At 48.7% G+C, this 14,411-nt stretch overlaps 1 protein-coding gene across 2 annotated transcripts; it reads left to right on the top strand.

The window, feature by feature from the left end:
• The first annotated feature begins 11,501 nt into the window (after window positions 1-11,501).
• LOC144149250 (BEN domain-containing protein 5-like) lies at window positions 11,502-14,139 on the top strand. 2 transcript variants are annotated; one of them, XM_077680801.1, is made up of 4 exons: window positions 11,502-13,379; window positions 13,457-13,528; window positions 13,632-13,860; window positions 13,977-14,139. In XM_077680801.1, exons 2-4 carry the CDS (start codon window positions 13,511-13,513, stop codon window positions 14,090-14,092), a joined length of 363 nt encoding a protein of 120 aa, XP_077536927.1. In that variant the 5' UTR covers window positions 11,502-13,379; window positions 13,457-13,510; the 3' UTR covers window positions 14,093-14,139. The 2 variants fall into 2 exon arrangements, with proteins under 2 accessions (XP_077536927.1, XP_077536925.1); XM_077680799.1 differs by having other exon boundaries at window positions 11,502-13,528.
• The last annotated feature ends 272 nt before the right edge of the window (window positions 14,140-14,411 follow it).

The raw sequence follows: 14,411 nt of genomic DNA, 5'->3' as shown, positions 1-14,411 counted from the left end.
GCAGCACTGACTCGTCCTCTTTTTTCGCACCCCTTGACGCGTTCATGCTTCAACCTTAACCAACATTCTTGCTGTGCGACGTTTAATTGTTGTTGAAAGAAATAGAATGCGACTTAGACAACGACAGTAAAGAAGGACGACGGGCGCTTGTCCAGTCGTCCTTTACTGTCGTTGTCTAAGTCGCGCTCTATTTTTTTTTCAATCATAATGCGCCAACTTGCCCCACAGATGTGTTTAATGATTTTAATTGTGTTACCGACCCTCAGCGTGATGTACGGGGACGTGGGCAAGATCGGCCCTACAGCGGTTCCCGGGCGTTGAAGGATCTGATCAGTCAATTTCATCTTTCCTATGCGTGGGTGCAGCTCCACGGCGACAAGTTTGTCGCTGCTTGAAAAGGGGGACAGTCTGGCAGTCGGCTAGATAAGTTTTATTTTCCGCCCGAGCTGAGCTTCTGCGTGAAATGCTGTGATGTCCCCTCCTTCCCGGCTGGTGCTCGTCGCGTGTCCGATCACCGGCCCGTGTTAACGATGCCTAACCTCGGCAACTGTACGCCTCGCCACCAGATGTGGCGGATGGACGAGCGTCTGCGAGTACTATCTGCGCGCCTTCGAAGCTGAAGGGTACTGACTTTTCATTAGGCGAAGATTTCTCAAAAACTGTGCGCATTTCCAGAAGCAAATTGGTAGCATTTGCGCATGAAAGAAAATCCAAGATAACCCTAAGTACGATAAGCTAACCATGGATGGTAAAACATATTTCTGGGATGCATCAGGCAGCACTGTTTGAAAATGTGATTCGAGTAGTCGAACAGCAGTAGTTAGGCGAGTGAGTTGAGCAATGAAGCTAGTTTCGTTGACCAAGAGGGCAGTCAGTAGCAACCCTTGCCCGCTGCTTCGCAATCATCCCGACTAAGTCCGCGTGCATCTCATCACCTGTCAACCATCGTAGTTATTTGTCGAAGTCTCAAAAATAAGTATACCGAATTTACTGCACTGTTGAGCATGTTCCGGCCGGATGTTGTTATTGGTGCAGAGTCCTGGTTGAACTCTGATATAACTAGTGCTGAGGTCTTTCCTTCGGGATTCACAGTCTATCGGAGGGACAGAGATGCTCGGTGAGGTGGTGTATTTATTCTGGTTAACGACATTATCGACAGTGTACCCATTAATAATTTTGACAGTGTCTCCGAATCGGTATGGTGCAGACTAAACGTATCACATGGAAACAGTCTTGTAGTTGGCTCTTTTTATAGATCACCCAGTTTTCATAGTATCGAACCATTTTGTAGTTTATCGGAAACGTTACCAGTTTTTGCATGGGAAAAAGTAATATTAGGGGGTGACTTCAGCATGCCAGAGGTTGAATGGTACGAACGTTTGCCGGTTGAAAGCAGCCGAAACACGCTTCACACCGCCTTTTACGAACTAATTCGATTCTATGGACTACATCAGTTTGGTGATTTACCAACCCGTTTTGGTACTACTGGAGGTAACGTATTAGATCTACTGTTCGCTATTAGATTTAGTCGAGTCTGTTAAAATAGTCCCAGGCATCAGCGATCATGAAGTTGTGCTTGGTTCCATTGTTTGTGAAAGACCTGTGTGCAGTAAGCAGCGTCCGCGGGAAGTGTACATGTATGACAGAGGTAATTATGACGCAATAACCAACAAACTTGACTCTTTCTTTCCGACTTTTTTAGATCAAAGTTGTCACACTAATATGAACAATTTGTGGGCGCTTTTTAAAGAAAAGCTACTTGGTTTTATTAATATGTATATACCGTCTAGAGTGTTGTCGGGGAAACAGCACTCTGAGAAACCTTGGATTAATGCTAAGCTCCACGTTCCTCAATAAAAGCAAAATCACGGGCATTCAAAACGTACCATAAATCAGGCCATCCTGCCCTCTACACTAAGCTAAACTCGATGAATAAAAAACTTAGGAATGAACTATGGCAAGCGAAGCATGCGTACTTGTCAGGTCTAGCTGATAAAATCAAAACAATACCAAAAGAAGTTTGGCGATATATAAAGAGTAGTAAAAAAGACGGCAATGCAATTCCGGTCATAATGAATGATAATAAATTGGTTAAAGATGACGTAGGTAAAGCTGAATGATTTAGTTGAAGTTGAAGTTGAAGTTCTTTATTTCAGTCAAGTACAATGGCTGAGGAGGCGGGAAAAAAAGCCGCTGTACTCGCGGCTTGACGGAGCTCCCACCCCCAACGACACAATCAGCAGGGACGAGGCAGGGAAAAAAAAATCACAAATGCAAATACAAAATGCAAGCAAACAAGAAGCAAGCAAACAACAGCAACAAAAAAAAGAAAATGCCAGCGCAGTAAAATATTTGTTTACACCGATTACGTCAAATGGGGGTATTCATGCTGTATTGTAAAAACTGTGGTAATCCGGCAATAGTGGCGGGGGACAATCCCACGGGATGGACATGTGCCGGCTGAGGACGAGGAGGTGGCGCGAGAGGAGCGAGGATAGGACATGGCGGACTCGGCTGGGCGACGTGTGTGCAGCCGGATCGGCTGAGCGGTGTACCTTGGCGTAGCGGGTCTCCAAGTAAAGGTGTGATCGAGGGGGCTCAGTGTCCTTCTGGGGAACCGCGGCCGGGTGCAAGAACCCCGGTGCCACATTTGTGAGAGGAGCGAGGATAGGACATGGCGGACTCGGCTGGGCGACGTGTGTGCAGCCGGATCGGCTGAGCGGTGTACCTTGGCGTAGCGGGACTCCAAGTAAAGGTGTGATCGAGGGGGCTCAGTGTCCTTCTTGGGAACCGCGGCCGGGTGCAAGAACCCCGGTACCACATTTGGCGCCCTGAACGTGGGGCCGGCCGTGGTTCCTGGGAAGGGCATTGTGGTCTTCTTCCTCGTTTTGGTGTTCCGCGGCAAATGTGACCGACAGCTCGCTGAAGATGCGGTCAGACACGATCGACCTGGCGGACCAGTCTCTGGTGGTGGACATCTCGGATGCCCTCAGCGAGAGGGACAAGGTCAAGTTCACTGTCCACACCAAGACGACGATGTCGGACTTCCAGAAGCCGGAGTTCTCTGTGCTTCGGCAGCACGATGAGTTCATCTGGCTCCATGACGCCCTGGAGGAGAGCGAGGACTACGCCGGGATGATCATTCCCCCGGCCCCTCCGCGGCCGGACTTCGACGCCTCGCGAGAGAAGCTCCAGAAGCTCGGCAAGGGCGATGGCTCCATGACCAAGGAGGAGTTCGCCAAGATGAAGCAGGAGCTCGAGGCGGACAGCTGCTGACGACTGCGCCGGACACCACCCCCGCGGAGCAAGGGCCGCGGACAGGACCTTGCCACGTTTGGACCTTCTGCAAGGACCCCCGGGTCTTAGGAGGCCACCTGTGGCATCGGTCTACTGCCATCCGGGCTGAGCCGTGGGAGTCCCTCGAGAGTGCCGACGCGACCCGCGGAGCAAGGCCCGCGGACAGGACCTTGCCACGTTTGGACCTTCTACAAGGACCCCCGGGTCTTAGGAGGCCACCTGTGGCACCGGTCTACTGCCATCCGGGCTGAGCCGTGGGAATCCCTCGAGAGTGCCGACGACTGCAGCCGAGGGCAGCCAGCGTCGGCCTTTTCTTCGGAGGGGGGGAGAGTGTGGTAATCCGGCAATAGTGGCGGGGGACAATCCCACGGGATGGACATGTGCCGGCTGAGGATGAGGAGGTGGGGCGAGAGGAGCGAGGATAGGACATGGCGGACTCGGCTGGGCGACGTGTGTGCAGCCGGATCGGCTGAGCGGTGTACCTTGGCGTAGCGGGACTCCAAGTAAAGGTGTGATCGAGGGGGCTCAGTGTCCTTCTGGGGAACCGCGGCCGGGTGCAAGAACCCCGGTACCACAAAACATAAAAACATTTTCCGGAGGGTAGTGTAAGACGTAGAGCGAATGGATAAATCGTCAAAATCATATTTGTTTAGCGCTAAAGGCAAAGTGTACGATAGAGTCTGGTGACCGTAATTTGTGCGAGCAGGTTTAATGTGCCAGTGTTCATGGTGTCGTGTGTAATGGCAAATTAAGTTCTCGTGTAAGCTAGCGCTATCAGACAGAAAAGTAACATTGTTTTGCATCTGAGTTTTGAATAGTTGGAGAAGGCGGAAGTCGTAAAGGTGATATACGTTAATATTGCGGTATTTAGAAAACAAGGGACTGGGAGATGATAAAGGTGGAACACGAGCAATTGCTCGTAACGCCTGCTTCTGTAATACTAAAAGTTTTTGCATATTTTTGGCAGTTGTGGTCCCCCAAACTAAATGACAGTAGTTGAGGTGTGACTGAAATAGTGCATGGTAAATCAAAAGTTTAGTTTTCGTTGGCAGCATCCATTGCACCTTACGAAGAATACCTACTACACGTGCAAGGCTTGTCTCGATTTGCGCAAAATGGCTGTCCCATAGCATAAATTCCTTGAACCGTACTCCTAAGCTTTTAACATTAGCTATTTCAATTACATCATTCCCAAGCCTGAGGTGATCAACGATGTGATTTAGTAAGTACTTTCATTCTGTATTTAACACACACCAACTTAGTGTAGTTCCTGGATATTTCATGCACTTGCCCAACATGGACGAAATCGTTACAACTGAACCAGGTGTGCGTGCTCTGCTGGATAACCTGAACCCACATTCTGCAAATGGTCCTGATGGTATATCTAACCATGTACTGAAGCGTTGCGCATGTGCTATTTCTCCCTTCGTAGTAATACTCTTTAATAAATCACTGCATGATGCAATGTTACCAAAGGATTGTAAATTGGCTAACACAACTCCGATTCACAAGGAAGGTGATAAAGGAAAGGTACACAATTATCGGCCGCTGTCCTCAACATCGGTTTGCTGTAAGACTTTAGAGCATACAATTTATTCAGGCCTAATGAAACATCTCCAGGATAATGATTTCTTCACAGCTACGCAGCACGGCTTTCGCTCCGGATTATCTTGCACAACCCAATTAACAGAATTTATCCACGATATCACATTTGGTATAAACAACAGCACTCAGATAGATGCAGGATTTCTAGACCTAAAAAGGCTTTTGATGTGGTGTCGCATAACCTACTTTTGTTTAAATTATCTAGTCTAGGAATTCCAGAGCGTTTACTCTGCTGGATCAAAGACTACCTACATATGCGTGAACAACGTGTCGTCGTCAATGGCGCGTCGTCTTCCCCTGCTGAAGTTTTATCCGGTGTACAACAGGGGTCTGTGCTCGGACCACTGTTATTTTTAGATGCAACGCATCTCATGCTTGCCCCTCTTCCCTTCCTGCGTCTGTCCGGCGTTGTCCGCACAGCTGCGCCTCTCCTCCTCTCCTCTCTCCGATAGCGAACACTCTCTCCCAAACAGCTGCGGGTTGGCGCAGCGCGCTCTCACTCCGTTGCTAGGCGCCGGTGGGCGGAGCTGCGCTAAGCGCTGCGCGCTGCGCATGTGCAGTACTCTCTCTCTCCGCGCTCTCCTCTCCTTCGGGCACTGTGAATATAAAGTGGCATGCCGCGCTCCGACGGTCTCAGTCGACGGTCGTCCGCGTTACGCTTGCACTCTCTCGCAGTACTCGACGATTGCTTGATGCAATCGTCGAGCCCCTAACTGTGCACTTTACGGACCACAAGGCACTCATTCTCGTCTGCAATAAAGACCGTACCTGAGCATACGTGTACTGCATGTGCATTGCATGGTGAAAATGGAAAATTACGCCCACCTCCCCTTCGCGTGAGAATCCCTGCTATAAGCGTAATCAATACGATGGAAAACGCCAATGGAACCCCCCATGAGATGCGTTGCATCACACAGGCCTGTTCCCGCGAGGGGAGGTGGGCGTAATTTTAATCTTTATAAATGACATGCTAGCTGATCTTAAATCTACTGTTAGACTGTACGCAGAATACTGTGTGTTATATCTTCCAGTTACGTGCATGAATGACGCGAAAATTTTGCAGATTGACCTGGACGCTGTAACTAGTTGGTGTGATAAATGAGAAATGTCATTGAATATAAAGAAGTGCTACCATGTAAAATTTACAAATAAGATAATAAAGTTAGTATCTTCATACCGCATAAATGAAACCGCCTTGCAAATGTGCGATAAAGTTAGATATCTGGGTGTCAAATTTTCCTCGACTATGAATTGGGCTGCGCACGTGGACACAGTTGCGGCGAAAGCATCCCGGATGTTGTATTTTTGTCAGACGAACTTTAGACACGCCCCTACAGGTTTGAAGGAAACGTTGTACACCACTAACATTAGACCTGTGCTAGAATACGCTTGCCAATCATGGGATCCATTTACTAATAAAAATATTGATAAGTTAGAGCGCGTCCAAAAACGAGCGCAGCACGCTCTGTCACAGCCAGTTACGATTTCACTGTCAGAAGCCCGAGTATTGTTGACGGACTTGGATGGAAAACTTTGGCAAAACGTAGGAAAGTATTGAGGTTGAAATTTTTATTTAACATTCTAAGCGATAAGACAGGAATTAACAAAAACATTTATATAAAAGTACCTCATTACATCACTACTAGACGAGATAACCCAAGAAAAATTAGACCGTATCAGTGCCGCATTGATGTCTTTAAATACTCATTTTTTCCTAAAGCGATCGAAGATTAGAATACTGTACCCAGTGAAGTAGTTGCCGCATCTGATGTTCACACTGCCATCGATGATTTTGTGATGTAACATGTAACAGTTGTGTATTATGCTCCCCCAATGTATTTCTAAGTGATGTTGCCCTTTTGTGTATTGCCCTTTTTCTGTGATTGCTTTATGCATCAAGATTGTAACCCCCTACAATAATGCCATATCGGCGCTGTAGGTATATGTAATAAATAATAAATAAATAAATAAACAGTGGCCTGGCTCTCCCCTAGGCAAACTATTCGAAGTAATTGGCGATTATGTACTGTGGCGTAGTCGCTGCAGGGCGGTTGCACAGAATCGCAGGCTACTTGCGGAGTGGTCCTTGCTTTCCTTTTTCAGACAACACCTCGCGACCTTTCTCAAGGGCGAATCGGTCCTGTTGGGTAAGGAAAAGTTTCTGCGACATTGATGTACCCGGTTTATAGAGGCCTCGAACAAAAGGGTTATTATTCATGTCAGTTTTCCAGACCTGTGTTCTTAGACTTTTTCGTTCTTACAATGAATTATTTTGTTGTTGAAATTGGTTGTTATTGCGCCCAGTACTAGTTGTGACATTAACATTGTGACATTGCTGCATTCTTGAAGCAAAGGTTTTTGTACCCTTGTTTCCCTCGCATGTTATTCTTTTGGTTAGCAACTGTAATTTGTTTGTATGTTAATCTTTTGTCTCAAATCAACTTGAAACTCTTTGTGTGTTTCTGTGAGCGTCTGTAAGTGCCAGCCTTCGGGCTCGGTTAGTTTTGAAGCAGCATGCACTGCAATTTTTAATTATTTCTGTTGTTACGTTGTACAGATGATACCAGGATTCTTTGATAACAAATTTGTAATTTCAAGACAGACAGACCAAAATTTCTGCGTTCAAGTAGCCCAAGAAAGACTACCGTCTTTAAAAAATACCCGGGGTGCTTGCTTTCGTCTTGCAGCCTATATGCTTCGGGTCTACAGTTGTAGGAGGCATGAACAGCGCATAATTCAAAGCGAAAACAATGCTATAGACCCTTTGCAAAAAGGCGGACAACACTGACAATTCAGCGGTGGTAACACTGGTGGTGAACGCGACGACGCCATTAGAAAGGAAGCAGGTCGTAGCAACGCCGTTGCGGTTGCACGTTTTCCCCCACGGCTTCACGAGTCTGTTGCCCCGCGAGTCTGTTGCCCCATCGCCGTAGTCATATTTCTCTCCTAAAGTGGGGTTTCGCGCTACCTTTCGAAGATTAACGCAGGTAAAATCCCTTAATTCCGCTTATCTACCCCGCTGCACAACGGCTCGTCTGGGGCGAGTCGAGACGTGCCATCTTTTCTCCTAGTATTTGTTCCTTCCTCTGAGTTCCTCTCAAGGTCGACTGCCTCTGATCGCTGCTGACGCACGCGTGCGACCTATCGCTCCCGCATTAGCACCGCATTCACCGACGGAAAAATTAAGCGCCGCAAGTACAGAGGCGGTGAATCGCAAACATGACCTCTAGCAAAGACGTCAAAATCAGTTTCATTATGCATGCTTTGGTCATTTTCGCGAATAGTTTTGAAAGTTTGAACATACGCAAAGTGAGCGCTCAGTAGAGACGGACCCTTCATGGCCCGTTCATCGGCCAGCCGCCGCTACCACGGGGCAAGGGCGCATCGATTAAACACAATTAAAACTCGACAACCAAACAAGGAGGCACGCGCTAAGGCTATTCTTTATTAGCAACAAATCCTACCTTTGCTTGCTGCTGTTTGTCAACACTGACGAGGGCGTAACGTAGGACTCCACGCTGACGTATGATCGCTCGTACTCGTAGGACCTTTCAGTGGTCGACCTCGAAGAATAAAAATCCTGAATATGCCGCTCTTCTATCGAAGGAAGGGCGGCAAAGTTATTTTCCCATCCTGCAGTGGGAAACACCACTTCGCGGGACGCGTATGCAATTACGTGGACGGTGGACGGTAGCTACTCCATAGAAACTCTGTGCTCGCAGCGTTTTCGCTTCTTTTCTAATGGCGGCGCAGCGGGTGCACAGTGTTGCCAGAGTGGCTTGCTGCTTTTCCGCCAACGATTTGGCCATTTTGCAAAGGGTCTATTGCTGGCTACTCCTTACGAGAAGGCATCACGCAGGAATCCCAGGAATCACGCAGAAAAAGCACTGCACACATGGGTGTTCTTGCCAACACCACGCCGCAAACCACAGTCGGCGTCTGGAAACGCGTAATTACACGCTGCGCGCACGGCAGAGTGCAACGGTGCAACCGCACATATGGCGTCGCGCTGCCGTGCAGGTAGCTCCGCCGCGCGGTCGAAAGCCCAGTGCATACACCTGATAATACGCCTTTTTTAGTCTTTAAAACGAAAGCTTTACTGGCCTAGGCGAGCGAGTTTCGCCGTGCGTGAGAGTTTTAACAACGTGACTCGTCCCACCTACAGCCGCGCGACCCGCCCCGCTCCGCCGACCGCCGCCTTGCCCCCTGTGTGCATGCGACTATATAGCCACGTGATTCGCCGATCACTTGAATGGGAAACGGCGGCGCCCCTTCTGCCGCCACGCAGCTTCTCCTGAGACAGTGCTTCGGTTCAACCGTTGCGCGATGGAAGAAGGGAGCGACGGCCCTGATCCATCTGAGCCGAGCTGGTTAAACCGGACCTATAGCCGAGCTAAGCCGCAGCCATTTTTTAGGGCGAAGCACCTTAGGGCCGAGGCTTGCCCGTCCGGCGTCCGCCCGGCGTCCGTGCTCACGGCACAGCACCGTGTAAATCGAAACATCTGTGATCCAGACTACAAATTCTCTGTCTGCCATGGATGAAAGCGAACGTAAAGCGCGGCATGGGGCGGCTCAACGTCTACGCAGACAACAAGCTACCCCGGAGGTGAGAGCTCGGGAAGCGGCGGCAAAACGGCAAAAACGCCAAGTGGACCCGGAGTTGAGTGCTCGGGAAGCAGCGGCTCAACGGCAACGCCGACAACACACGCGTTGTTACTCATTTACATGCGCGAGTAAGCAATGTCACGGGTGATTTACGGTAAGAACGATCCCGTGCTTCGCCCACTCGTCATAATGCCCTTCGTGGAGGTGCGTGAATTTTTTATTTCATGTTCTAATAGGACTGTTCTCGCTTCAGGAGCCCGTGGCTCGGCGCTTGCCGCACGCCGTTCGGGAGCAGAATACGCGCGCCGTATCAAACACGCCGAGATGCGGAAACCGTGCTCGAGACCGCCACCATGACCTGTTATTACGCCGAGCAACTAGGCCGCCAGAGGAACGCCCGAAGGGACACCGCAGCCAACGTCTCCTCAAGATAGGCTTGAAAGGTGGTGTACGAAAGCCCACGATTTCAAAAGTCCCGTCTCATCTGTCCCGCGCAGGAAGACCCGCGGCTTTGGCTCCGTTTTCGAAATCCCCGTGCTCACAAGCCCCAGACACATTTTCCCCGTCTCATTTGCAACGTCCCATTTGCCCCGTGCCGATTGCCCCGCGCCGAAAGACCCACTCTTTGCCCGCGCAATTCTACGTATGTTTTGTTTTAAATGCGGAGCATTTCTTAGGCTCACGATGTCACTCGTCGATGTTGTCGGCGCCGTCCACACGCTCACTGCGCATGCGCGTCGCGTCGAGGCGCAGGTGCGCGTCTCTCCCCCGTACCCTCCTCACTCTCAACAACAGGTGCGGCGGTGCGGGAGGAGCGCGTGTACCCCGTGCGCTCCATCGCTCTCAACAACAGCTGCGGCGGTGCGGGGGGAGCGCGTCTGTGCGCGCATGCGTCGTAGCTACCCGTGCGCTTCGTCGCGCTCAACAGTAACGGCGGCAGGGCGTGTACACGTGATAACGGCGTGGTGGCTGCGTGGAAAGTTCGCGCGCTTGTGTACGGAAGTGTGCGCATGCGCGTCTCTCCACCCGTACTCCTCTCCCTCGAACGCGGGCGGTGTGTATATAAGCGGCGGAGCGTGCGTTCGGAATTCAGACGCTTGACTTGACGCTTTGCTTGACGGCACGAAGCAATAAAGACAGACTTTAACTTTACACTCCTTGCCTTCGCTTCTCCTTCTTTCAATAAATAAGAATAATAAAGACGAAATAACAATTAAGCATTCCCAAACCATACCCAATTACGCAACATTCACGCGATACCCCCACCACTCTGCGACGCATTTACTCGAGTACCCCCCGTGGGAAGATGCGGGCGGGTTTTTTTCTTTGTAATTGTCCTGTATAGTATATGAAAGGAGATGAAAAGATGGGAGAAGAAAACTAAAGACTCAAAAACTTTGACCGATGCAGCTGGCTCGTCTGGTGGTGAATGCTTTCGTCCTCCGAGTTCGTGTCTTGAAAATATCAATTTAATTAACGATGTCATAGATGTTGGCACGACATACTTGTAGTCACGTATGATGAGCATATCCTGCTCTGTTTAGTCTAAAAAACCAGCATAGCGGTGGAATTCATTTGGTGCTGAATATCGTGTTCACCGGCAGAGGTAAATGTTTTGTGCTCTGTTAGTTCATGCTTCATCAATTAATCAATAACGTTGATCCATACGAAGTGGTTCCTTAAAACACACCGATTTATTTACACTTTAATTTAGCGGTTTACACTCGATTTATTCCCTGTGCTACTCCGGAAAAGCGGCAGACGCAATGATTTTCTTGAGGAGATCGTCAAAGCTTATTTTACTCTAATTTAAAAAAAATAGGCACTGAAAAGAAAACACACGCCCCATAATATATCGTCCCGGGAGAATGGTTCGGGGAAACTGGCATCGGAGCTTTTGGGTGTGAAAAAGGGGCGTGGTCATCACGAGTCTGCTACCAACGAAGAATGTGTGCCACTCTTAATTATTCCGCATCAGTGTTCGGCGTTTGTTATCAGGGTGTGAATGACGTACTGGCAAATGCTTCTCGATCGTCAAGTTTGCACTCTGACTGTGATAATCCCAGAAAACGGCTGAAAATGTCAAGCAGTGCCTGCTTGCGAAGCTACTTGATGATTTTAGGCAGTTTTATTGCCTTTTCACACGTTGTTCTAAGTTGTGTGGTAGTTCTACTTACCCCAGGACCATTCGCGAACAGTTTACAACAGTTTCGGTTTCGTTTCTGCATCGCGTGATTCATATTTAGTGCTGCTACGCAGTTATCCAACTTCAAGGCTACCTGCCATGGCACCATGAGCGTCCGTGACATCCTCGAACAAAGCATGCTTCTCCTGATTTCATTGAACCCTAACCCGATTTGTGCAATAAGAACTTTAGATGCAAGTCAAAAGGTCACACCCAGTCGCCAAATATCTGTTCCGACGAGGTTAGCGCTTCAAACCGGCCTTACACACTGCCAGCTCATCGCCTTCCAGTTTCGTTTCGATACGAGGGTATCTCCGGGGGTCTAGTGTTGCTGCTTAGTTGAACTGTCTATTCGGACGGAGTCTCCGACAAGTTTTTGTGCTGTTTCATTTCATAAATGTTAGGTGGCGCTGCAATTGAGGAGGCTCATTGTGCTGATCTTTTTTACCGGGCAACAGCTACTCAGCCAAAGTAGGGCATGATTCTAGCGCATTGCTCCTCATTATTGCAAGCAAGGCTGGAATTGCTAGTCAGAAGGTGATGATAAGGCTCAACTTTATGTTATGTTTTTAGAGATAACTGACCGTGAACGCCAACAAGCATCAACCACGCAGTTCTGTTTTCAACTTCATGCATGTTTTTCCTCATCGCATGCTTGTCCAAATTATTGTGCTGGCTGTAAATGCAAAGTCAGTCATTGGCAAGACGTTTTTACATTACGTGGGGCAAATTGGTGCCTTTGATAATGTGAAACCGCCAGATTTCTTCCATGGAACCACCCGAAATTGCACATATTGAATTGGAGGTTGGGCTTCACCGCATGACACGAGGACCGCACGTGCTAACAATTTTTTTTATATCTGAAAAACTGTTCCGCGCACGGCCACATTTTTTTTCTAGGGCGTGTTTTTGAATATGACATTTTAAGCTGATTTCTGGGATTATCAGTGTCAGTGCAAGCTTGACCATCTAAAATCGTTCGCCGGTACATCATTCGTGCCCTGATGAGCACTGATGCGGAACATTTAGTGGCACACATTCTTCGTCGGTAGCAGTGATGCGTGATGACCACGCCCCACGATGACCGAACACCTTGTCAATGATTATGACAAGCACAATATCGTAGGCAAGCAAGCGATGTGAAAAAATCTGGTTGGAGTTGAAAGCCAATTCTGTGTTTGATGCTTGTTGACGCAGCACTTTCATTTTAGGTTTATTATGTTCTGGCTTGCTATGATAGCCATGCTTGCAGGAATAAGGTACTATGCGCTAGAATCGTGCCCAGCAAGCTTTCACTCAGGCGCTGTCGTGCTATGAAGTGAGTTCAGCACTACGAACCTACTACATTGCACTGCCACCTAACAATTTCGACAAGGAACAATATCAAGCCTGTTGGAGACGGTCAGAATAGACCGTTCTACTAAAAAGCGACACTAGACCTCAGGAAGTAGCTTCGGACAAAAACGAAACTGGCTGGTGGGCAGCAGGCAGTGTTCAAGGCCAATTAATTGGAAGTGTTGTCGTCGTCTGAACTGATATCTGACGACTCGGTGTTATCTTTCGCCTTTCAGCAAAAGCTGTTATCGCAGAAGTAAGGCGTGGGTAAAGTGGAAGTACGAGCGGCACGCTTGTTTCGAGGAACAGTAGCGGGCAACTGAGGCACCATGGCAAATGACCTTGTAGTTGGGTAACTGTGTAGTTATATTTTTTATAAATTTGAGAACACCTTGATAATTACTTCTCATATTTTGAAATGATGTGCAGCCCTCTGTCTCGGAGCCAAGCAGCGAAAGGGAACAGGAGGGGCCGCCACTTTTCATGGACATCGAAGGCATGGTATGTCGCAGAACATGCAAGATACAATTGTTTTCTTTTTGAACTTACCAAGTGTTGCTCAGCCTTTATTATCTTTCCACAATCCTGCGCTCTTTCTGTGCAGGTCCACATTGGAAACCAGAACTTCGTGCCGTCTGAAAAGTGGCAGCACCTCCTGCGCATCCCTCGCGACTCCCTCTTTTGCAAAGAGGGGGCCCGGTCCCTGTGGACACCATTAGAGCTGCGAGTGCGCAGCTTGACTGGGCTGCCCTGCCGGCGCTTCATTCACGCGAAGGAAGGGCCCCCCCCTGCGAAGCTCGCCATGACTCCGCAGAAGGTGGAGGCGCTGGGGTGTAAGTATATGCTTTGAGTCAAACATTTTGTATGTGTAGGGCAAACTTACACAGTCAAACATTTTGTATGTATAGGGCAAACTTACACATCACTACATTATTCTTTGTTTTTGAAGGGGCTTTCGACCACTTCATCGCTCTTCACCCAACGGAAAAGGCTGCGCCGGCAGACCGGCGCAAGCGGATGAACTATTACATTGGGGAGCTCGTCCAAGACATGCGCAAGAAATAAATGTTTTCCCTGTGTTCAGATGCTTCTCTTCAATTACTAATTTTAAATGCAAATATATACACCAAATAGTTACCAGCTGCATGAAAACAATTGATGCATGACAATTTACGAATGCCTATATTGATTGGAAATGGAAAAAGTGACTTGCACTATAGACAAGCAGAAGGGGTAGACCTGTGATAGAGGGTCCTAAACAGGTTCATACAAGTTCAGAGCTTTTGCGGGTCTGGTTGAATTGGGTCGGCCTGTACGGGGTCTGGTCTGAACAGGCCCCCGTAGGGCCCGTCTGAATGGCCCCCGTAGGACCCGTCTGAATGGC

This window comes from Haemaphysalis longicornis, unplaced genomic scaffold (assembly GCF_048455015.1).
Source record: "Haemaphysalis longicornis isolate Haplotype H1 unplaced genomic scaffold, Haemaphysalis longicornis Haplotype H1 scaffold_8, whole genome shotgun sequence".
NCBI classification, from domain to species: Eukaryota; Metazoa; Arthropoda; class Arachnida; order Ixodida; family Ixodidae; genus Haemaphysalis; species Haemaphysalis longicornis.
This window is presented reverse-complemented; position numbering and strand designations above follow the sequence as displayed.

What these genes read in the sequence shown, in the direction of transcription:
- LOC144149250 (XM_077680801.1), top strand. An exon ending in GAAGGTGGAGGCGCTGGGGT is followed by an intron (nt 13,861 to 13,976) that starts GTAAGTATATGC and finishes TTGTTTTTGAAG; the next exon opens with GGGCTTTCGACCACTTCATC.